The sequence below is a fragment of the Octopus bimaculoides genome, chromosome 13, assembly GCF_046866305.1.
Source record: "Octopus bimaculoides isolate indiv1 chromosome 13, ASM4686630v1, whole genome shotgun sequence".
Classification (NCBI taxonomy): domain Eukaryota; kingdom Metazoa; phylum Mollusca; class Cephalopoda; order Octopoda; family Octopodidae; genus Octopus; species Octopus bimaculoides.
Genome location: NC_142940.1, coordinates 350836 through 377210, shown reverse-complemented (window position 1 = coordinate 377210; position 26375 = coordinate 350836). Strand labels below are relative to the sequence as shown.

The window sequence follows — 26375 nt, the reverse complement described above, 5'->3', positions numbered from 1 at the left end:
TACTGGGCAAAATACCTAAGCAGCATTTTGTTCATCTTTACGCTCTGAATTCAAATTCCAGTGAGGCTGACTTTACCTTTCTTCCTCTCAGGGTTGATAAAATAAGTACCAGTTGTGTACTGGGCTCGGTGTAATTGACTATCCCCTCCCCCATATTTCAGGCCTTGTGCCTATAGTAGAAAGGATTATTATTATTCAGCGTTTGATAGTTTCAGGCAGATTTCTGCTGCATCACCTGCCCCACCTCCATGTTGTTGGAGTGTGTTCTTTTTTGTTGTTGGTTGCAGTCTTTTGTTGTATTGGTGTCTGTGTTGTGTGTGTGTAATGTGAGTTGGGTGTCTGGTCTGTGGAGTACATGTTATGGTGGTAGTTTATTTTGTTGGATATTTGCTATACAGAGTGTGTCTGGTGTTTGTGGATTGTTTTGGTCAGGTTGTATTATTGACTTGATAGTGTCTTGCGTGGGATGTGGGCTGTTCCTAGCAGGGTTATTTTTTGGATAGTGTGTAATATTGAATATCCAGGTATAGCTTCTACGCTTTTGTTCATCATACCCAATGCCTCAAGTGAGGAGAGATTTGTATGTCACTGACCATTACCTTTGATATTGGTTCCCTAACATGGCCACAGACCAATGACTGACACCAAGAAGAGACTAACGGAAATAAAAGTGTGAAAGCTGACAGTAATTTATCCAAGCAGAAGCTTCTCTTTACCAAATTGTGTAAATGTTTGGTGAAATTTCATTAAGAAAACCAATCAACAGAATTTTAATTGCAAAATGACAATATTTGGTGATTTACTTTTGATGAAATAATTGATCATTATATGCATGTCTTTCAATCAATCATCATTTCTGTCTATCAATCAATCAATCAATCACTGGAAATTCTAATGAAGGAATTTGCTATTGTTTAATGCCTCTAACAATAACTGGTCTGTAATTAATGGAATGCTATCCGATTCCAAAAATCAAACAGCCAGAACCTCTGTTCTGTTGGAAAATAAAACATTTTAATAAAACATTAAGAAATTTAAATAAGATGTTTCTGGAACTGGTGAGTAAAAGAAATTTGGAAGAAAAGTTCAAAGTTAACATTGGTCACACTCGTAACTAACTGAGGAGAGTGTCCTAGTTTATTGTAGCAACCAGAGTCATGGTCATGCTGGAGCAATAGGTACAAGTAAAGCATTTCTGGAATAGTGTCAAATATAAAACTATGAGGTCAACAATATTATCATTGATTTTAATTTCTTGTTTTTATTTTGTTTTTCTCATCAGTGATGTATGGAATGAATGGATTTAACGATGACTCTAACGAGTATGTCATGGTACAAGTGACACCTTTACCAAGCGGTGAAGTAACTCCTCTTCAAAGTTACAATAATACTCCATTGACAAGTGCAAACGCTACTCCTTTACCAATAAAGAAATGGCCATGTTCCAATGATTCAGATACAGGCACTGATATCTTACCAATTTGTAGGATTTGCCATCTTCCAGGAGATAAAGAAGATAGCTTATTCAAACCATGTCGGTGCTCAGGAACATTAAGATTCATTCACAATGGATGTCTCATGGTAAGTTTTCTTGCAGTCTTCCATTTTCTGTTTCTCATATAAAATTTGTAATGAATAAAACTAACAGAATAATTATTTTAACTGGGATGGGATGGGATGGGATAGGGGTGTTAATTAATAACTGTCTAATGATTCTTGAAATAAATTGATGAGATGAGATTTTAGCCCAGTTTTAATTATCACTGGCAAGTTCAATTTATTAAATTCAGTAATAATTTTTTTAATATTGATGAACATCTCAGAATCTCATCTGATGCAAGACTTGACACAAAGGCCTCTGTGGGGGCTTTTTGCTTGGTCAGAAGGAAATACAATATTGAACTGTAATTTCACTATTAACGTTCATAGCCCTACACTATTCAATTTGAATAGTTTTGTCAATATTCTCTACAGGGACATACTCTTGATGGAAACCAACATATTATTCATAGAGATGGTACTCTTTTATCAAATTGTCCTCTCTAATAGTTAAAAAAAACTCTCTTATGTAAACATTTTTCTTTTCTTTCTTTTTTTTTTGTTCTTCTCATGTAGTTTGATCAAACATGTTTTGACAGAACCTCTGCTTATCTTTTGATTGAAGACAATTTCTTTAAAATAATCTTGTTACCTTTCTTTAGCAAGTGATTTATTTTTTTATCACTCAGTCTGTTCACGGCTACCACTATGACACACAAACATTGAAACCTAAAGCAATTGCACCATAACTGTCTTAATCATTAAAATCACACAGACTTTTATAGTCAATTGTACTTTATTATAATTTTATCATAAATCAGGCTATTTTATGTATCAAAATCTTCTGTTGTACATCTGTGATATTCCTGATGAGTTTCTACCCTCCTGTATTTATCATAATAGTGCAGTTGTTTTTTAAAATATTTTGTTGTAGATGAAGTGACTTTTTAAATGTTTTTAATATTTGTATTACTACATGATAAAAACCATTTTTTAAAGGATATTTGCTGAGGAAGTTGTGTAAAGATTGAACATGCCTTGCACTGAAGAGTTTTTGCTTACAAGAAATTGATTTGGAAAACAAAATTGAAAAGGAAGTATCTTGGTCCAAAATTGAGTTATTTCATAAAAAACTATAAATGAGGCATCTAATTATAAAGCCTTTGTTAATTGCTGTATAATTAAATATATTTAACAATAAAATCTAAACTTCCCTAAAGATTGTGGTTATTGCAGCTGTTTAATCTTAAGGTCAATCTTTTATTGGGTAGCTCTAAGTATCTGTTTTCTTTATGAACATAGTATACCTACGACTACACTATCAAATGTGTCCTTCCTATTCTAAGATAAGATATGATTTTATGGACATTTGGCTGTCATTTTTAGTCATAAAAGTTCTTTGACAATGCTTCTTTTTTGAGTTAGTCTTCCTCAGGATTTTCAGAATGATGTACATACAGAATGATTGAAATTCTGTGTATGAGATAAACCGTGCATGTGTGTGTGAGTGTGCGCGTGCATGTGTGTGTGTGTGTGTGTGTGTCCTTAATGACTGGTAAAAAAATGAGAAAAGTTTATTTTGGAAATAATTATCCAATGATTACAGTTACAATGGTAATCATGAATATCATCATCATCATTGTAACTGTAATCTTTTTATGTCTGCCTTTCCCGTGCTGGCATGGGGTGGAGGAATAGTTACACACTGAATCAGTTGTTCTTCAGAGTCACTACCCCCACCTTCCTAGATAGGTCAGGCAATCACTTCTTGCTTGTACATTCCATTTGTGCCTAGGTTTCCCTAGTTTGATGTCTTTCCTATTGCCTACCACTTCCCTGGATGTATTTTATTGCGACGCCAGCACTCAAGAGAATGTCATGTCTTTGACAAGACTAAACAGGCTTCTCAAGGCTCTACATCAGCCACTTTACAGAGCATGCTGGCACCAACACTTTGGAGATTGCTTGTTTGTCAAGGATGGAGAGTGGAATTTCTTTGTAATCCTAATTTGAGAACGAAAAAGAAAAAAACCCAGTAGGTTGATAGGACAGAAGGGTGCATGGACATTTTTGATGTTGCCACATTTAGTTTTCATTGCAAACCTTGAGATTAATAATTCTTCAAATAGAAATGTTTATGAATTCATTTTGTTGTGTTTACCACTTTTACTGGACTAGCAACAAGGCTGGCTGCCACATGACCAGAAATTATAGGATTTCATTAGTTTGTACTTGAGTATTAAATGAGTCCTCCAGCTCAGTATTTTGATAGAATATTTAGTTAAATGGAGACCTCTATATATTATATATATGTATATATAATACATATAGAGAAAATCACATCTGTAATTGTAGAATTCACTTTACAAAGCCAGCAGTTATTTCTGTTGTATCAACGTATTTAGATTGAAATTAATATTTCCGAAAACACATGTTAACACATTTACGAGTTGATCTGAAATTAGTTAAACTCAAAGTGAGCTAAGGAAACATTTCTGGTACATAGAAAATGAACGCTAAGAAGAAATATAATCTAAGAAAAGCTATTTTTGCATTCAACTATTGGTGGTGTCAGTGGATAACAAAATGGGTGCTTAAGGTATATGAATAAAGATTCTAATCATCCAAGAAGCATCATAAATTCTATCTTTAAACATATATCTACTTGTATGTACGTATGCACATCTATGTGTGTATATGTATGTACATAGGCATGTATATATGTATATATATATATGTGCATATATATATCCTGACATCATTATCACCAACATCATCATCATCAACATCATTATTATTATGTCATCATCTATTTCGTTGATGTACTTTTATATTTAATCATAGACGAGAACTAATCTTGCTTCTTCCAAATTTCCATCATTAACAACTTGTCACAAAATATTCTACTGTTTTCCTTACAACTTTGCAAATCATTATTGGTTGATCTCCAGTCTCAAAGGCTCAACTAAATTACCTGATTGATCTCCAGGTTCAACTTAATTGGTTGATCATTGAGCTCAATTAATTTTGAAATAAACCAATCATTTAGATATTTTACACTGTCCAAAGCAATTAATGTGTGCCTTTTTCTTTTCTTCTTTTTTTACTTTTTTTTCTTAGGACATTCCATTCATAAGACAAAATGAATTCATAACCTTTTAGCGACCACTCAGTTTGTATGAAGCACTTTACTAACTCCTGATATTGGAGCAAAATGAAATCCCGACTCTACCCACCTGAGTGGAACAAGCTCTGCTTCAGCCCATTGCCTTACCAACCCACCTTTCAATGTCAACTACCTTGCATAGAAACATGTAGGAACACTACTAATTCATCTCTCTCTCTCTTTCTCTCTCTCTCTCCCTCTCTCTCCCTCTCTCTCTCTTTCATTTTCTTTTCCACACTAAACAATACACTAGAATTATTAGGTCCAATCTATCAAGCAATATATGAATCTACATATATATGTATGTGAATATATGTGTATATATGTATTTATGCATGTATGTGTATATGTGTAAGTGTATGTGTATGTATCTGTATATGTATGTGCATATATACATATATATATATGTATGCATATATATTATTATATATGTAGAGGGTTATATAGACACACACACACATACACACACATATATATGTATGTATATTATATATTTATATGTATGTATGTACGTATGTATTTTTTTCTTTTACTTGTTTCAGTCATTGGACTGCGGCCATACTGGAGCACTGCCTTTAGTCGAGCAAATCAACACTCAGGACTTATTCTTTGTAAGCCTAGTACTTATTCTATCGGTCACTTTTGCCGAACCACTAAGTTACAGGGACATAAACACACCACATTTGTTGTCAAGCGATGGTGGGGGGACAAACACAAATGCACACACACACACACACACACACACACATATATATATATATAAATATATATATCATCATCATCATCATCGTTTAACGTCCACCTTCCATGCTAGCATGGGTTGGACGATTTGACTGAGGACTGGCGAACCAGAAGGCTGCACCAGGCTCTAATCTGATCTGGCAGAGTTTCTACAGCTGGATGCCCTTCCTAACGCCAACCACTCCGAGAGTGTAGTCGGTGCTTTTACGTGTCACCGGCATGAGGGCCAGTCAGGCGGTACTGGCAACGGCCACACTCAAATGCTGTTTTTCACCACCTGCACAGGAGCCAGTCCAGCGGCACTGGCAACGACCTCGCTCGAATGTTCTTTTCACGTTCCACTGGCACAAGTGCCAGGGAGGCGACGCTGGTAACGATCATGCTCAGATGGTGCTATTTACGTGCCACTGACATGGAAGCCAGACAGCTGCTCTGGCAATAATCATGCTCGAACGGTGTTCTTAGCGCTCCACTGGCACAGGTGCCAGTCATCGAATTTGGTTCAATCACGATTTCAGGCCGTGTGCCTTTAGCAGAAAGGGTTATTATTATTATCATTGAGTGAGAGAGCAACGTATGCCATCAAAGTGACACTGAGGTTCAAATATGCAAAACCCAGTTTACATATCATGACCACCCGTCTGATAAGGGTACACCAGGCATATGCATCACAACCATATGTGCATGACTTGGTGATATCACATCAAGATAAACCATGCTACTTATTTGTAGCTCTTGGTAGTTAAGGGTAAGTTACTTGAGGATGTTGATTCTTTCATCTACCTTGGAAGCTCTGTTCAAAATGATGGAAATCTGGACATAGAAATACATCTGCGAATTCAAAGGACAGCACAAGGATTTGGTGGCTTGGAGTCACGTGTTTGGCGCCAATGATATATAAATAACAATGCAAAATTGGCTCTTTACAAATCATTTGTCTTAACATCCCTGTTGTATTCTTCTGGAACATGGACATGTTATGAAAGACATTTCAAATTGTTAGAACAATTCCACCAAAAATGCCTTCGTTGCATTTTAAACACTAAATGGAGTTCTTTTACTTGAGATACAGATGTCCTTGCATCTGCAGGCATCACCTCAGTTAAAGCTATGATTTTGAGAAACCAAATGAAATGGTATGGCCATATTGTTCAAATGGCAAATTATGATGAACTTCCAGAGGGGAAACACTATTGGCATAAACCTAAAAAAAAGGTTTAAGGATGGCAAAGAACTACAATGAAGTCACTTGGAATCCAGAGGACATAGAAACCCTTGCTTTGGTTCGAGTTGGATGGTGAACAAAAGTGTGGAATGGAGTGAAAGTGCTTGAAGTGGCCAGGATGATGCAAGACTCAAGAGAGATTTAAGGAAGAATGTTACGATCGAGAAGGTGAATCACAACGACCTTTTTGTGTGCACAGTTTGTGACAGACCATGCCTTTCTTTTGCTGGGTTCAAATCTCATCTGTGAACCCATGGAAAACGAACCTCCACCAAATATTCTGCCTATATGTCTGTGCACGCCTTTCAAGGCAATGTATACGAGGAGGTTTGGAAATCTAACAGAGGCCTCAAAAAACATTTTAAGATCCACAAAAATCAGGACTTATTTGTAGCTCTTGGTAGTCCAAATCAGATATGCAATCTATTTGGGTGTCTTTTCAAAACATTGTCTGGTTTAAAAAGCCACATCAGATGCCATGATAGATCTAAGGTGTAGGTACAGGAAGGGGTCAAACTCTGATTAAGGAGTAGACAACCACCATATATATATATATATATATATATACATATATATATATGTAAGTATGTATGTATAATGTATGTATATATACACATATGCTTATATATCGTTTTAACGTACACTTTTCCATGGTTGCATGGGTTGGATGGATGCTCTTCCAGTCACGAACCCTCACCAGTTTTCAAGTCAGGTCATATTCTCCTCTGGACCAGGCATGTTTTCACAGAATATTGGAAAATAAGGACACAGCTTGCATGGTGGGGACACTTGTTTACAACTATCATGTAATGTCAAGACTTTGAAAAAAAGGGGGGGGGATGTTGACCTAAAATTGCTTCTCTTTTGTTTTCTCCTCTTTGAGAAATGTGTGTGTGTGTGTGTGTATAAAGGATAAAGCACTTTGTGGAGCCATATAAACTCCTAGGGCTGGTTTACTAGTTCCCATGGCATATATATTCCCCTCTTGGATGAGGCATTGGTCCATCGCAGGTTTCCTCATTTTTGCCAGCTGAGTCGACTGGAGCAACGTGAAATGAAGTATTTTGCTCAAGAACACAATGTATCACCCAGTCCAGGAATTGAAACCACAATCTCATGATCATGAGTTCAATACCCTGACCACTAAACAGCATGCCTCATTAGAGCTCTGTGTGTGTGTGTGTGAGATAAATAATGCAGTATTGTGTGTTCTGACACCACCTCCACATTAAGTTGGAGATCAAGATTGACTTTTGATGTTTATACAGCTTCTGTTACTACTAATTATTATTATCATCATCATTATTATTATTATTATTATTATTATTATTATTATTATTATTATTATTATTAAAAGGTAGCAAACTGGCAGAATCATTCACACACTGGGCAAAATGCTGAGTGATATTTTGTCTGCTGCTACATTCTGAGTTCAAGTTCTGCTGAGGTCAACTTTGCCTTTCATCCTTTCGGGGTCGATAAATTAAGTCCCAGTTGAGTACTGGGGTCAATGTGATCGACTGTTCCCCTCCCCACGAAATCCAGGCCTTGTGTCTATAGTAGAAAAAATTATTCTTATTAAAAGGCAGAATCTTTAGCTTGCTGGGTAAGGTGTTTAGTGGCATTTCATCTGTCTTTACATTCTGAGTTCAAATTCCACCAAGGTCAACTTTGCCTTTTATCCCTGCAAGGTCAATCAAATAAGTACCAGTTGCACACTGGACTTGATGTAATCAACTAGCCTCCTCCCCTAAAATTTCAGGCCGTGTGCTTTTAGCAGAAAGGGTTATTATTATTATCATTGAGTGAGAGAGCAACGTATGCCATCAAAGTGACACTGAGGTTCAAATATGCAAAACCCAGTTTACCCATCCTGACCACCCGTCTGATAAGGGTACACCAGGCATATGCATCACAACCATATGTGCATGACTTGGTGATATCACATCAAGATAAACCATGCATGACCTTGCAAGTGGGGCCCAGTTAGAATTTTCTTCAGGTTGAGTAGCCCATTCCGCTCAAAAGGTCCCTGAATAAAGGTTGTTTAAGGATGTTGAACAAAACACCCATGCTTCCAAAGGTGAATTATCCAAAACCCAAAGAATTCCTCTCAACACATGGCTATGTTGCTCCCCAACTACTTATGCTCGTGATCAGAGATGTACATATCATCAGCCACCAAGGGACATGCTCCACTGGTGAAGGTCAAGCAAATATATAGTATTAAGCAGAATATTTGCTGTAACGCATCTTATATACCAAGACAAAACAATGTACATGATAACACTTCCAATCAGTTAAGATCAGAAGCCACGAGAGCCACTGCCTGGTACTGCATCATGGCAAATTATTATTATTATTAGTAGTAGTAGTAGTAGTAGTAGTAGTAGTAGTAGTAACAACAGCAGCAGCAGCAGTAGTAGTAGTAGTTAATAAATTGTGTGATGATAATGAAATATGTATATTGTTTTTAAATTGCAAAGCAGATAAAAAAGTCTCTTTGAGAATTTTGAGGACTCCCCCCCCCCACCATTTTTATATACAAAATCCAGAGCATTTATTACATTATAGTAACATTAATTAACTTTACATTATGGCAGTCATTAATACTTTAGGAATATTTTATGAGGATTAATTTGGCGCTTTTCATTGGCTTTAACAATATAATGTTGACTTTTTATCTCCAGAATCCGATCCCACAACACTAAATATATACAGTGGGATTGTTCTGTGTTTATCCTGTCGTATTTTTAGAAGTTTTATTAAGACTGCTGTTGCTGCTCTGTCAAAAATAACTTACAAAGGTGGAAGACTCCAAGTGGACATTTTGAGCTGCAAGAAGAAGCAGCAAAATCTACCTCAAATTACATCCAGCTGTATTAAAATAAAAGAACACACACACTGGATAATATAACCCTAGATAAGCTATTCAAGAATCTTATGTTGGATGGTCATGGTTGAACTGCCTTTGATCAAAGCCAGCCACAGGCTAAACAGCAACATCATACTTAACAGCTAATACGATAACAAAAATGGTATTTCTCGGTTAGTGCATGATATTGTGATTGATAATTAGTATACATTAACTAAAATTAATAATTGCTAAACTACAATGTTAATGTTGCTAAAGCAGGGGAAAATTAATTGTTGTAAATTCAGTGATAAGTTTTGGAGAAAGACTCGTTAAAATCCAGAATAATTAGGGAAAGAATGTTTATTTATCAGCTGAGATGATCTTGCTGAAGAAGAGATCAACCTATTTTTAGTAATTACACAGGATAATATGTTCTCGGTCCAAGTGGCAGATTAATAAGATCCTGCCACCAGACTGTAACAGACACACAGACAGATAGACATAATAATGTATCTCTTCTCTATCTTGTCGTTGTAATTGAAGTAGCTCTGGACTGATAACAACACTCTTGAGGCAGAAATCTAAATATGTTGACTTGAAGTGCCGTCATTGAATGATAAAATCTATACTATAACAATGTATTATGTAATACTTACATATCAATACTAATACTAATTTATATATTACTGTTAATAGTAGTATTGTATTATATAGTTAAGTATTAGAAAATAGTTAAGAAGTATTAATAGACGCAGTTTTTATATAGTATTATTATCAAATAGTTTACTTGTGTTGTTCTAATTGATACTGTTATCTAATGATAATTATAATCTTCATCATTTAACATCTGTTTTCCATGCTGGCATGGGTCAGACAGTTTGACAGGAGCTGACCAGCTGAAGAGCTGCTTGGGCTCCGTTGTCTGTTTTGGCATGGTTTCTGCAGCTGGATGCCCTTCCTAACATGCCAACCACCTTACAGAGTGTGGACTGGATGCTATTGTACAGTGTACCAGTACACAGCCCTGGTATGAGTGCTTTTCACATGGCACCAGCACCCACGGGCCTTCAAGATTAGGAACCCTCAGCTGGAGAGAGATGCAGGGGACATGGGGCAACCATGCTTTCACTTAGTTTGACGTGTCTTTCCAAGCATAGCAAACCACCTGGAGTCTTGGTCCCCTGTCATCCTCTCTGTGAGATGCAACGTCTGAAGATCCTTTCTCACCACTTCATCCCTCATCTTTCTGGGTGTACCCCTTCCACATGTTCCCTCCACATGTTATTCTTGAAATAATATGCACCAATCAACCAATATTTCCTCTACATAAGCAAGGTGAGGTAGGAGCTGTTTATTCAAAGCATCAAAAGTTTGAAAATGCTAACAATGAGTAATATTATATTAATTGTTTTTACATATGAGAGACAATTTTAGGTATGTTTCTGCATTATCATAGCTCTTCAGTGAAACCTAGTCTTCACAATATTTTGTTCAAGATATTGTGATGAAGAAATCACTGTAGAAGATACACAGAATTAAAGCCTGAAGATATTTCAATGTTAAACACTATGCTTAATTAATCAGACCTAATGTTCTCCTCTCATTGTCTCGTTAATATATCTCATCTGTATTAAATATGTTCATCTCCTCCTACTTATCAATATAGTATCATTGAATAATTAACTACAAAACGTTTTGTCCACATTACTTGAGTGCTTTTAGTTTTATTTTTTTCACTCATACACACACACATGCACATACGCACGTGCGCATGCACACACACACTCTCACACACAGCTGTAAGGTTTTAGTGCATTATTTATTTGAAAACAACAATTTACAATTGAATTGAAAGATAAAAACAAATCCACTGAACTGAACTGTTCACCTCTTGGTTATTGGGCAATTCCAAAACGTAACCTTGAAATACACCTTACTTTGTCTCATCTAGAATTTATCAACATTTTAGATCTGTAGAGTTGCTTCACTAATGTTGACTGCAGCCAGGTATCTCATCTCAATTTGACATAAATTAAACTTTGTCTGTGGCAGACGTGCAGGAGCAGCAAATGCTGAGAGCAGATGGGAAAGAGATTTTCTGAAATACTCAGGAGGATTTCTGGAGGCAGCTGATGGCTTCTGTTACCTCAGTGACCTAATTAGCAGTGAAGGAGGATGTTCTGAAGTTATAGTTGCTAGAATAAGAAGAGGCTGGAAAGAGTTCAGAGGGCTTTTACCTCTGTTAGTAAAAAAAAATGGCGTCTCTCTGAGAATGAAAGGCAGATTGTATGATACTTGTGTATGAACAGCAATGCTACGTCATAGTGAGATGTGGGCCCTGAATGCAGAGGACTTGTGAAAACTAGAAAGAAAAAAAGCTAGCAATGCTCTGCCGATTGTGCAATGTCAGTGTGCATGAACAACAATGTGCAAATGTGAAGACACTTGCCCAAGGTGCACTGCAATAGGACTGAACCTGGAGCCATTGTGTTGGGAAGCAAGTGTTTTCCCACACAACCACACTCGCACCTGGTAATATTGTGTTGTGTTTATGTGCAGAAAATGGTGAACTTAGTGGAGTGGGTTGCAATGGGGGGGGGGAGCAGTAAATATGGCAGTTTTCTTCACAGGAATCCTGCTCACAGAAGCATCATAGTTGTAAAATGGAGAAAAGGAAGATTCCAAAAATAAATAGAAATCCTTTTGACAAGGGACCAAAGAAAAGAAAAAAGAGAAAGGATTGATTTCAGAGGTGAGAGAGGTTTGTGTGTTGTGTGGGAGACTCTTTCTTGGTTTGGATAATGGTGAAGCATGGAGAAAGGAATCATCCAGTTTGAACTGTTCTTGACATAATTCAAATCTTGAGTACATTGTAACACTTGATCCATGTTTATCCAACACACACACACATTATTGACCATATTTGAGAATGGTCGTTGGACTGACAAACAATATTCTCTGACCATGAAGCTGTCTGCTCCTCCTCCTCCCCCACCCTAATCATCCTCTTCCTATTCCCCACTGTTTGTTACTCCTGAATGTATTCGATGCCCACCACTTTCTTCCTTATTCTCTACAACCCTTGGAACACCAACTGACTTTACTTCTTCAACCAATAAACTGGAAGAAATCAAACTGAATATTAACATCTTCATCTGAATTTGGTCCCATTTGAGGAAACAAACACACTCAAGCTCTCTTCACAGAAAAATCTTTTTCAAAGAAATACAAACCACTTTTATTTTCATCTTTATAAAAGATGTGAAGATGTTTTGTGTTTTTTTATTTAAAATATTAACAAATTGATGTTCAATTTTAATTTATTAATGAAGTTGTTGCTCAGTTTTCAGATTTTAATTTTCATTTTTTACCAATATTTTCCCCTTCAATATTTAAATTATAGCCTTACTTGAATAACTGTATTATTATTATTATTATTATTATTATTATTATTATTATTATCATTATTATTATTAATATTATTATTATTATTATTATTATTAATATTATTATTATTATTATTATTATTGTTGTTGTTGTTATTATTATTGTTATTGTTGTTGTTATTGTTGTTATTATTATTATTATTATTATTATTATTATTATTATTATAAGGAAATAATTTATTAGAGACATCATTGCAAAGTATAGACATTAGTGAAATTTTCCCACTATTCTCTGTTTTTTCTTCAGTCATTTTAACAAGAGACCATAAAACAAATCTTGTTAACCTGGATTTTCCTAGAGTTACGTAAACTAGAGATAAACAACACCGAGAGGAGAGGAGGAGGAGGACTGGGTATCAGCTGTTGACGGTAGTTTTTTTTTCATTTGTAAGAACTGACTACTTGGAGACTACCAAAAATACTTGTGAATATCATAGTACTCCCACTAATTATAGTTCTGTCACTGATTATAGCAATGACCTTCCTGCCTTTCATTTAGGCAGAGTATATCTAGAACTAGATTAACTAATGTGTCTGTCCTTTCCTGTTTAAGACAGCAATATGTGATTTGAGGGAGATTTGGTTGATATTTCTAACAATTTGAGTGACCATATGAAAGCTCCCACATTGGTTGGTTTATAGCAAAAACTTATATCAGCTGTGACACCTGCTGCTTAAGCCTAGGTGGATTTATCCATCAAAATTATAGATATAACAAAATATCAAAAACAGATGAAATGGTATTCTTCTTATTGTCTTAGACCTCAACAAACTCCAACGACAGTTGCTGAACAACAGATGATTCCAAAACTAACACTGGTATGTCTTTATTCAATGGGTTATACTGAAGACATCCTTTTAACAAAATTAGCATCGCCTTTGTTCTAACTATGACAGTGGTCTTAAAGATCTTCCTTCCACTTCAGTGACCAAAAGCAATTAAGATTATTAATAGATTCATTGAAATTTACTGAAAAAATGCATGCACAAAGCCAAGAGATTGATAGAGTTTGTAGTGAGCTCTGCTCTACAATCATTTCCAGATAACATTCACATACATTCTGGTATTTACCTCCTGTTTTGAACTTAACTGACAAAAACAGTGCAGATGTGGAATAAAATGGTTTGTCATGAAAAAGATGAAAAAAAAAAATCCATTTCAGCTGGAACCCTTTATAAGATGAAAAAAAAAAATCCATTTCAGCTGGAACCCTTTATAAGATGAAAAAAAAAAATCCATTTCAGCTGGAACCCTTTATAAGATGAAAAAAAAAAATCCATTTCAGCTGGAACCCTTTATAAGATGAAAAAAAAAATCCATTTCAGCTGGAACCCTTTATAAGATGAAAAAAAAAAATCCATTTCAGCTGGAACCCTTTATAGGAAGAAGATAGTTTCTGAGGGTGCTGTGTATGTATTAGTTGTCTGTAGAGTAGAGTACTGCCTGAAATGGTAGAAATTACCTCTTCCACACAGCAAATCAATTTATTCCATTTTAAAACTGTTTATACTCACTAATTATTGAAACAAACCATCATCCCTAGTTTCTTAGACAAGGAAATTCTGTAGATATGATCATGTGATCTTAGTTATTGTACCTGAAACTTTTGTTGATTTCTGAAATTTGTTCAATATTTGAACTAAAATATATTCATTTATGACAAAACAATATTTTTTATTCTTTTAAGATCACTCTGAATATAGCTTATAAACTAAACCTTATGTAGAATAAATTTTTTTTATTGTTCAACAGAAATGGATTGAAATATCTACTAAAAAGTCCAAGAAACCCCCTCGCTGTGAGTTATGTCATTATGAATTTCACAGACACAAACGTTTTAAGGTAAGACCTACTTTCTTGATATTTCTTCACTCAAGACTTGTGTTTTTCGGTCTGTGCTTCACTGCTGCTAATCAAGTGATTTGGTTTGAAACCAATTGGTTGAAATTCAGACAGTTTTTATTGTTTATTTTAATGTAAGAGTGAAATCAACCATTTAAAACATTCATTGTTATATTCATTGGAACTGTATCACAGTTTGATGTAAATTCCATATTCTGTTGTAGAGTCTCTGTTGTACATCTCTGGACTCTTGGTCCCTAATACTGTATTACAGCATCAATGTGTATGGCACAGGGAAAAACATACCCTGCCACACCTTAACTCTTGCTATCAGACACAGCATGATTAAACTTGCAACATGGCACCGGAGCCCTGAATGGAATGCAAACATGTTAATGAACCAGCTACTTCTATGCTATCTTGTATTTGAATCAAATACTCAGTTGCTTTAAAATGAGACTATAATAGTAGTAGCAGAGGCAACAGTAATATAGTAGCATCAGCAGTAGTAGTAGTAGTTTTACACAGTAGTGGTATGGCTATGGTAATTGTTGTTGTTTATCCATGTTCATCCATGATCATGGACCTGTAACATGCATATTGTCAAACTGTTAGATGTTCCACTTTAACCAAACATCTCCCCATTTGACAACAACATTACAAATGTAATGTTTTTGTATTGAGTGCAGTCTAAGCATGTTAGATTTTATCCACAGTCCAGTCTGTTGCAAGGTTCCTGGTGGTTTCAGTAGAGGTGGGCAAAGGTGGACTCTGTCAGAGAGAGGAATATTGTTCTTATATTGTTACACCTCCCATTACATCATTTAAGATTAATAAAATTGTTATTAAAACTAATTAGGAATACAATATTGGCTTGTCGATAGTGTTGATGTCAGTCAGGTAGTGTGAGGGCTGGAGTTTGCTGTGTCTCTTGCTTGGAGTAGAATGTCTGATTTAGAATTGGGGAAATTTTGCAACTGTGTCTTTGGAACTCTTCACTACAACCTTGTGGTAATGTTATTATTTTAAGGAAACATCTGCAATTTCGGCATTAAATGAAATAAAATTTTTCTTTGTTATTTCTTAAAACTATATTGTTGATTGTTGACCAATATTTTACTATTTTGATTCAACTTCATTTGTTGGTGTCAGTTTTAAATATTCTTAAAACATATTTGTTGAGCATTTTTTTTTATTCGGCATGTGAAACTTTTGTATTTTCGTTTTTGGTTGTGAATATATTTTAAAGGATACTTTTAAAAATAAATTACTTTAACATCCATATTTTGTTGTATTTATCATTTATTTAAATATATTTTGTAAGAAGCAAAACTCCTTCAAACTTACAATATTTCATAAGAAATGCAAATATTTATAAAATATAATGTGCTTATAAGATACAATGTGTGTGTATATGAGAGATTGCTTACAGCTATATATATATATATATATATATATATATATATATATATATATATATATATATTACATAATGCATTGATAATTAGCATTATTTATTTTGTGGTCTTGTGTGTTGTAAAGATATTAATAATTGTTTTTATAACTCTTGTCTGTATTGATCAAGCAATCATTCTCAGTTTGATTTTCATTGTATTTTCAATTTAGTTAAAGAATAATAATTGTGAAAAGTAGGACTTTTTAAAAAAGTATAGGCACCATTCACCTCCTCCAAAAATTTATTGAAAATTTACTCTTAGTTGATATGAATGAAGTAGATTGTTTAGATTTCTCATAGCCAGATCCTTTGGAGGTGTGTAATCCAGATCCTTTGGAGGTGTGTAATCCAGATCCTTTGGAGGTGTGTAATCCAGATACTTGATTCAATGCCAAGTTGTCTTTTATTAGTTGTGAGTTCTCTCATACAAATCTTTCCCATTTCTTATTCAATGACTTTCACTATAATATTTTTTTTTCTTATTACCAATGAAGACTGAATGCTAAATGGAAGATAGTGAATTCAATACTGATTGGCAACAGAAATTTCACATTTTTTCTCAGAAAAATGCTGCTGCTGACATTCTGTTAGATATCTGTTAGATATCTGCTGACATTCTGTTAGATATCATTGATTTTCTCACTTGATATCACTAATAGTTCCTCTTTCACCTCTTTCTGTTTCTGATTCACCCTTCTTACAATCGTAACATTAGCCTCGATAATTTCTCTCACCAAACAGATACACATCCAAAGCTGTCACTCTTTCACAGCAATTCAAAACTCACTGTAATTCGTTTTCTACAAGGCTTAGACATGACCATGGAGTTGAGAAGTTTGCTTCCCAACCACATGGTTTCAAGTTCAGTCCTACTGTATGGCACCCTGGACAAGTGCCTTCTACTGTCGCCCCAGGGTCAACCAAAGCTTTGTGAGTGGATTTGATAGATGGAAACAGAAAGAAGCCCATCATGTGTGTGTGTGTTTATGTTTGTATCTCCTTACCTTACAGTTGTGTGTATCATTGACATACAAAGAATGTCATTCATTTCCAACATTCTACAAAAACATGTCTGACCTAGGGAAAATGATCTTGCTTAGAGTCAGGAAGGGAATCTGGCTGTAGAGAATCTGTCCCAAGCAAGCATGGAAAAGAGGACATTAAAATGCTGATGATGATGATGATGATGATGACAAGGAAGCTCTTTCGTTTGGTGTTGTAAACTTTATCTTGCCTCAGTATATTTCTCTAACACTATATCCAGTTAAAACACATACAATATGTGCAGTTCCTAAGCTGTTCCTTAAATACCCTATATTTACCATTGCCTTCAAAGATCTAATCCACCAATCTATATAGATATATGTGGCCACCATCAATTATTTTGTTGACGTTCATTCTTTCATTGTAAGTTAGTCAGAGTAGACAGGACAGTGCTCAAAATCCTTTCGTCCCTTCCTGACACGAGTGGGTAGTACCCAAGACATGTTTATTCCTGACAGCACGGGAGGGGATAATCAGCAGAGATTGATGTGGTTAACATTTAGTTTGCAAATCAGCAAAGTGAATGTGAACAAAGAAGGGACTGGGTGCTTAGTCCAATGTTTGCAAAGAAATCAAGTTCAACAAAGATCCCAGTGGAGGGGGGGGGGTGATGGTGATAATGTAACATTTTAGTTCTGCCACTCTAATTCTGTAATTGGACTCAAAATAAATTAACATTGGTAAACTCTTGTACTATGTGTGATGCCATCTCTAATTGAATTATTTATATCTGCTACATATGTTTTGATGTTGAAAATTCCATTGCTGTTCAGTGATATTGGTGTTCAATTATAGATTTACAATTTGATTGTTTGTTCTCTGTTTTCGCAATAAAACTCACCAACAACACTTGATAACATAAAATGTTATTTTATGCAATCAAATATTGTTTTCTTTTATTCTTTACATCATCATTCTGTTTAGTGTTGTGTTGTTATTTTGAGAGAAATCATTAATTTGTGGTTTGAGAAATTGTATTTTTTTAAAGAAAACAAAACCAGATGAAAAAGAAAGAACAACAGAGTTTTGTGAATGATGAAGGATGAAACCTGTTTTGATAACAGAATGGAAGTAGAAAGATGGGGAGAATCTCTCCCTCTCTGTTGTAATAATAAAAGATTCAAATTCACATTTTGTAAATAAAAGGAAAAATGAAGATTTAAATGTACAATAAATTATATTTAAAGCAGCTTGTAACATATTTTTACTTTGATAACATTAATTTTCACTGCTTTATTTAGAGAGACTCTTCTCAAATTGTGTGCCATGAGATGTGGCTAGATGCCCCATGAATTTACAATAGTGTTTCTCTATGTGTCACTGGACACTAGTGTGCCATAAGATGTGACTCCCCCAAAATAATAAAATTGAATTTTTCAAAAAATATGAAAAATATGAGAATTTTGTATGTGGAAGATGCACAGGTACAATAAATGCTGAAAATGGGCAGAAAATAGACTCCATCAACTGCCAGTTGGGTAAGCTAGAGGTAGTAGATAGCTTCCATTATCTATGTGACCAAGTTAGTAGTGGATGTGGATATTCCAAGAGCATAACTGTGAGAATAAGATAAGGCTGGGCAAAGTTCAGAGAGCTCCTACTCCTGCTGGCAACAAAGGGTCTCTCTCAAAGTGAAAGGCAGATTGTATAATGCCTGTGTGCAAACAGCTATGCTGCATGGCAGTGAAACATGGACTAGCTGAGAATATGCGTAAGTTTGAAAGAAATGAAGCTAGTTTGCTTTGTTGGATGTAAAACGTCAGTGTGTTTGTTCAATAGAGAGTAAGCATCTTGAGAGAAAAGTTGGGCATAAGCAGATCATCAGATGTGGTGTGCAAGAGAGACAAATGTGCTGGTATGATCATGTGATGTGTATGGACGAGGGCAGCTGTGTAAAGAAGTGCCAATCTCTAACTGTGGAGGGAACCTGTGGTAGAGGTAGACCCAGGAAGACATGGGACGAGGTGGTGAAGCATGATCTTCGAACTTTAAGCCATACAGACGCAATGTCTAGTGACCAGGACCTTTGGCAATGTGCTGTGCTTGAGAGGACTTGTCAAGCTAAGTGCACCCGTGCTGGTGGCAAGTAAAGAACACCTTTCGAGTGTTGGACCTCTTGGAGGCAATGACAGACCTTTGGCATTATGTCGTGCTTGAGAAGAAGACCCATCAAGCTGAGCAAAATTGCAGTCATGGCAGATATTGGTGTCATGCAAATTGGCACCCATGCCAGTGTCACATAAAAGCACCCATTACACTCTTGGAGTGGTTGGCGTTAGGAAGAGCATCCAGCCATAGAAAACCATGCCAAGTCAGACTGGAATCTAGTGTAGCCCTTCCGGCATGCCAACCCAGTCAAACTGACCAACCCATGCCAGCATGGACAAATGGACAATGGACATTAAATGATGATGACAATGACAATATGAATTTTGGTTTCTGATGATAAAAGTGAATATTTCTTTTTAATATAAAAGATTTTGTATGTCAGAAAAATGTTAATAATAATTAGTATTATTATAAGTTATATAAATATTGTTTTTAATAAATTTTTTGACTATTTCCAAAATGTGCCAAGACAGCTTCTATCTGCCCCCAAATATGTGAGCCATTAACATATTTAGAAACTAACATTTTCTTTTGGAAGGAAAGAAAATGGTAATTTCAGTGTTTTATATTGAGTCCACGGATAACAGATGGAATGTGTTTCTGTTACCATGGTAAACTACCATAGTAACCAAAAATTGTCGAGAACTGAGTGAGAATATGTGAAATAACTTTCTGAATAAGCTTTATATTACAATGGAATATTCCTGGCTTCAAATAGAAGTGGATCTATTTTAGATTCAGATGCTACTGCAAAATATAGATTCAGTTTTTGTTTGTTTGTTGTTGCTGTTGCAGAATATTGGCAATTAGCCAAATATTTGTCTCGTTACATCTTATTTCTTTATGTGTCAGTCTGATAATTCCCTCCAATAATTCTCTTTAATTTAGTGGGGAGAAAACTAAGGAACTTAGAATTTCAAAAGTTACTACAGGAAGATAAAGGGTCTTAGATAGGGAGTGAAAGGTGTGTTATATGTAGCAGTTTATTAACAGAATAACACAAAAGCTAGAAATGTAGTCATTTGGTAAGCAGTAGGTAATTCATTCAAATTCTGTTGGCTTTTTTCTATCTTAAATTGATATTTAAATAGTGTTCTACATGAAGCATACCTGGTTTATAAGTTTTATACACACACTCGTATGCTGTATATACAATCATTATATTCTATCACCTATCACTGTTTTATTCTCAAGGTCTACAACAAAACTGAATAGCAGCTTTCATTCAGAATAATAATAAAAATAATGATTTCAAATTTTGACACAAGGCCAGCAATGTCAGGGTATGGTGTAAGTCAATTACATTGATCCCAGTACTTGACTTGTACATTTTTCATCAACCCTGAAGGGATGAAAAGCAAAGTCGATCTCAGCAGAATTTGAACTCAAAACTAGGATGGACAAAATGCCAGTAAGAATTTTGCCCAGTGTGCCAACAATACTACCGCTAAGCATTTTGCCTGGCAGCTCACTGTCTTTAGTAATAATAATAATAATAATAATAATAGTAATAGCGCCACAGCAACATCAGCAGCTAAACCAACAGCCACGTTAATCTGCTATCATTTACTGTCTAAAGAAATCAGGGAGACAATTATGGGACCTCTAGTAATAATAATGAAATTATAGTAGTGAACAAATAAATAATAAGGTTGGAATTATAGTAGTAATAGTATGATTATAAGAGTTAACAAGTAAATAATAACCTAGAATGATTAACAAGTGGCATCATGCAACCATTGAATAGTCAGCAACTAAACCAACAACCCCACTAAGCTTGCTTGGTGAGGAGGGTGGATTTTCAACACCCCACGGGATTAAAAACAAGACCAACAAAGGACAGAGGAACTCAGAAGAGTCAATGGCAATTCTGAATTTTAAAATTAATTGAAACGACAGCAGAATATTTCAACGTAACCATTGTAAGAAAAGAGTTGATGTTAGACTCTTTGTGATTATCAGAACCTAACAACTTGTTATTGATGTATGGAAACAAGGAAGGTTTACATTTTTGGAACTCCATTGGTTCTTTTAGATTCCTCAAGTTAGAATTTGGTCAGAGTACATTCAGTTGCATTTTCTGTGTTTTAATAACTTAATCAAAAAGGGTGGGAAGCATTCAACCCTTTTTCAATGTCTCAGGGGAAAGAAACAGAAGGCTGGATTCCCAACCTAAATATTTGTCTTTGTTGTTAACATTGAATCCTCCTTAAAGAAATACAACTTGACTCTGTTATTCTACATCAAATTTCTTTGTAAGAAGATTAATGATTAACAATTGTAGACAAATTAAGCATTTGTTTTCACCATTTATTTAACTTTGTCGCTGTAAAATTTTCTATAAATTGTACGTTCAATTGATGTCAAGTTTTCTTGAAATGCGTCTCCTTTTATTTTTTTAAATATTAAAGTTTTGTTTTCTTTCTTTCTTCGTTTCAGATGCACAACTGGCAATGGCCACGAGTCAGTGGGAAAGATAAATGTTTACATGCAGTGTTTTTCATCAATTTGCTGATTATGATCTCCTGTGCAGTAGCAACAGTAATGTGTTTTCTTTCAGACAATGGACAGGTACAAAAAAGTACCAAAAATAAAGTGAAACTCACCACAGAAGAAGTGATAACGTTGTCATCTGGGGTTATGTTTTTTGTTTCGTTCTTTGTTGCAATGACAGTAGAAATCAAAGCTAAACACACCATTTACAAACTGTTTGTGAAATTTATTATGCAAAACACCGAATGGGAAATTGATCCTTATGACCAGCAAAATGATCCAACATTTACTGCTCCTCAGTATGTATAAACATAGAATTTATGACGATGATTACTTAAAAGCCTATTTTGGAAGCATTTACTCAACAAATTGCACTCTAGTTCATTCAAACTGATACGAAAACATAATCTATAAAAAAGTCTTCATACCTGATACTGTGGAGAGCTCTGGCTTCTTAATCGCTTTTCTTTTTCTCTGCTTTCACATTTAAATACAAATTTGTCTGATGTTCATAAAATTCTATCATTTTTATGTGTTAACATTTGTAAAAATAATGCATTATTTTTCAAATGTTTATTACCAATGGGTTGGAATTTAATTTGCTATGAATTAATCAAAGGCATTAAGTAGACCTTATCTCAAAGTTAGAGTTGTTATTACTACTACTATTATTTTTTTTTTTTTTTTAATAGTGTGTTTATATTTTAGGAAAATAACTTCAATAATTAATTTGTTGAATAAATCACAAGAATTGTTATCCAGGAATATTTAAAGAGATTGTTAGGGGAACTTAGTTCTCTTGGCATTTTTTGTTAAGTTTTATTTCCCTGAGTTGTCTGTTTCATTAAGACAAACTTAGTTTTACTTATTATAACAGTTTATTATTATTATTTTACTATTTCTATTCTTAAGCCATATGTTTATGAAATAGATACTGGGGATAATCCGAGGGAGCATTTAGTTTTGGTAGCTTGCTAATAGATACTGGCCTGACTGAGATGTTGTTAGTAAAAGACTAGCAAATAAAAGACTTCCAATATGATTTCTTTTTAGGTAGGGAGTAGAGAGAGGAGGAGGATTAGGTCAGTGACTCAGCTAAACTAGTTGAGTCACTCAACTAAACAATCCACTGGAATAAAGGCTCTTGCTTATTCCATCCCACTCTGCTCTTACAAAACTATCTTTATGGCTAAAAGTGAAATCATACCTAAAGCCATGTCTATCTATCTATCTATCTATCTGCCTGTCTGTATGTCCATCTATCGTTAAACAAATTCTAGGCTGGTTCATCCTTACAATAAACCATTAAACTCTATAATGTCCTTTTTAAAAGTGAACTCCTTCTCTTCTGACTTCAGTACAGTTCTCTAATTTCTTCTTAGCCTCAAAGACTTTCTGAAATCTTCCAAGATGTGTTTCAGGTATTTTGCTGCTATGGGTTTGTTGATCTCATACTTGCCCTCAAAATGGGTTCTTGATGTTTCCCCCCACCCCACCCAAACTCTGTAAAATCCTATGGTGCCAATAATGAAGAAGGTTCATGTTCTAAGTGTAACAATTTATTTCTGTGTTCAAGTGAGACTTGTCTGTTGACAACATTGTGACTGATTGGTGTGTTGTTGTGATACACAATTAATTTGTTGAGCAAACATTTAAAGTATCTGAAGGACATTCCAGAAGGAAAGTGTGTAAAGTCCTTTCAAGAAGCAATAGAAGAAGGAAAGAGAGAACTGTATTCAAACTAGAAAATATTTTAGAATTGCCCCAACATGGGATTTATTTTCTTCCACAACTGATATCAAGTCAGCCCCACCTCATCTCTATTCGCACGCATTCTAGTCTGCTGTGAATAGGAAACTGATGGGGAAATGTTTCTTTTTTTTTTTTTCCTCTCTCTTCAGAGCCATAAAAGAATAAATATTTCATTGCATGAAATATGTATTCTTTATTCTTTATAGAATGCCATCTTATAAAAACTGAATGCATTTGCATACATCTAGAAAATATATATTTTCTCTTTACAAACTGTTTTTCCTGCTGGTCTGGCATGGACTGGATCAGAGGAAGCAACATACCAGCTTATCTTCTGACACTGATTAGCAATATAATATCAAAACTAATGAACATAAGTGATCAAAGAAAGACTTTTGAGGGCTATAATTAATTCTTGTAAACGAATGAGTAAACTCAGTCCTTATTCAATGAACATAGATACAGGCACGCATGCACACACACAAACATCTATATATTGTCACACTACATCTTCAGTTTCAACGTGATAATTAAGACTGAGATTATTACATTCTGCTAATTACATAGCCCTTATTTTAAAACCATTTACCTCTTTGACACAAATATCCAAGTTTGGAGAAACGAGGAGGAAAGATGAGTTATACAGCCCTAACGAAGATCTGTTCAGACTTTATATAAACAACTTGGTTTTATAGGATTTCTTAACGATATCAAACAAAATGTTTCAGAAAGAAAAACTGTTTGCAATGAAAGAAGAAAACAACCTTTTTATCTAATTCTAAAACATTTGGTATTTTGTTATTGCTTTCTGCTTTGAAACGGTTTCTTTGTCACACATATAAATACTCAGACTTAACTCTCAGTGACATAACTAAGAAATATGGTTTCTACATCCTTGTTAAGCTTCACAATCTCAGTCTTTCAAAAAAAAATAAAACACAAAAAAAAAATACCCATAAAAAAAAACAATCATTTCAAACCAAATTTCTCTGAACTTTGTCTAGATTCCTGAAGAGTAACTTGATGCATTATATTTATGCACTCAAAAGGCAGCTTTCATTCACACTAACCTAAACAAATGTTATTGTATATCATGATTAAACAATAAACACGGGATCTGCAATAATATGGAATGCTTTTTCAGGACACAACTACAGTGTTGCCGTTGTTCTTCAGAGCCTTTTTTGTTTTGTTTTGAGGGGTTGGGGGGGGGGGGGTAACGGGGGAGAAGAAGATTGATAAAACAAAACAAAGAAAAAGATGATAGCATGCCACTATGTCTAATTCATGTTTCTTTCATTCTGAAATGATGCAGCATTGATATATATAATTCAAAATTTCAACATAATCAGTATTCAAAGAAATGCTTCACAGCTATTCTATCAGAGACTTATCAAACATTGTAATAATTCTATTATTATCGATATATCTGTGAATATCAGACAATAAATGAAGTTGGTGATATTTTTTAATGAAATAACTTGTTTTATAAATATTTTAGCTTTCTTGCTTTTGTCTTTTATCTATCTGTGTATGAGTTTGTGTATGTGTGTATATAATTGTGTGTATGTGTATATAGATGTGTGAGAGAGAGAGAGAGAAGGAAAGAGAGTGAATATATATGAAATATGTATGATTACTGAGGTGAGTGTGTGCATGTGTGTGTGTGTGTAAAGACGGTTTGAAAACAGTGCAAGGACGATTTTCCTTCTCAACCTATTAGATATCTACCTATTCATGGTGTATCCATCCGTGAGTTATTAGCCTTTATCAACGAAACACTCTGTATTTAAACCTTTTTTTTTCTATTTACAATAAATGAATCAACTTTTAAATCGCATCAGTATGATTCATCTCATCAATAAATTCCTTTTATTTACAATTTACTGCTTTTTTTTTTTTTAATCTTGTTTACATTGGCTGTGCATGCAAAATTAGGTGAATTCGCAGACAGAGCGTCACCGAAGTAAATAGTTGCAACCATAAATGTGCTTCAAGATATTAAATGTAAATTTACTTGTTTGATGACAAAATTTATTGTAGAGATTCAACATTTGGTGACAGACTTTTGAATAATAATAAGAAAGGAAATGTTACTTCTCCATCAGAAAGACAAGATTCTTGTGGCCAGTAACATCACAATCCTTGAAAACCATCTAATATTCCAGGGAATTCTTGCCATTATTACTCTGTTGTCAGATTTTGTGTAAATAATTAAAATCCTGAGACATGTGCAAACAACAGCAGCTACCACATGGTCACTTAACCTGCAAGAAATAGCAGCTTGTTTCCTTCAGATGACATCAGCTTTAAAAAAGTTACATTATTATATATAGTATACACTTGTGCAAACATCCAGCTGAAAACCTATGATCAAGACAGTCCAGCCATGACCATCCTATGTGTTCCCTGTCTCCATGGAACCTATGAACCTGTCCAATCATCTAAGACAGTAAGGTGTGATTTAGGGAGATTTAGTAGCTATTTATAGCAGATCAGGTGACATTATAGTGACCATCTCATTGACTCCTACATTATTGGTCATAACAGTTGGGCCTTCTTCTTCTTCTTTGAGTCTCAACAAGTTTTTGACTTTTTATGACAGAACGAAAAACCAAGGAAGAAGTACTTGAAAATGGCAAAAACTCAGAAAACTTTTTGTTCGCCACAGTCAAAGAGAGAAACTAGAATGGAAATGGATCGG

At 34.7% G+C, this 26375-nt stretch overlaps 1 protein-coding gene across 8 annotated transcripts in view; it reads left to right on the top strand.

Annotated features, from left to right (window-relative positions):
- LOC106871438 (E3 ubiquitin-protein ligase MARCHF4) overlaps nt 1-25553 on the top strand; it is a 59355-nt gene extending 33802 nt beyond the window's left edge. For 4 of the 8 annotated variants that reach the window (XM_052972284.2, XM_052972282.2, XM_052972285.2 and 1 more), the window contains 4 exons: nt 1283-1581; nt 5248-5316; nt 14728-14817; nt 21866-25553. In XM_052972284.2, coding sequence (XP_052828244.1) covers nt 1285-1581; nt 5248-5316; nt 14728-14817; nt 21866-22228 — 819 coding nt within the window. In that variant the 5' untranslated portion in view covers nt 1283-1284 and the 3' untranslated portion in view covers nt 22229-25553. The remainder of the gene's footprint in view (nt 1-1282; nt 1582-5247; nt 5317-14727; nt 14818-21865) is intronic. The other 4 variants (XM_089361336.1, XM_014917895.3, XM_089361337.1 and 1 more) reach the window with 1 other exon arrangement.
- The last annotated feature ends 822 nt before the right edge of the window (nt 25554-26375 follow it).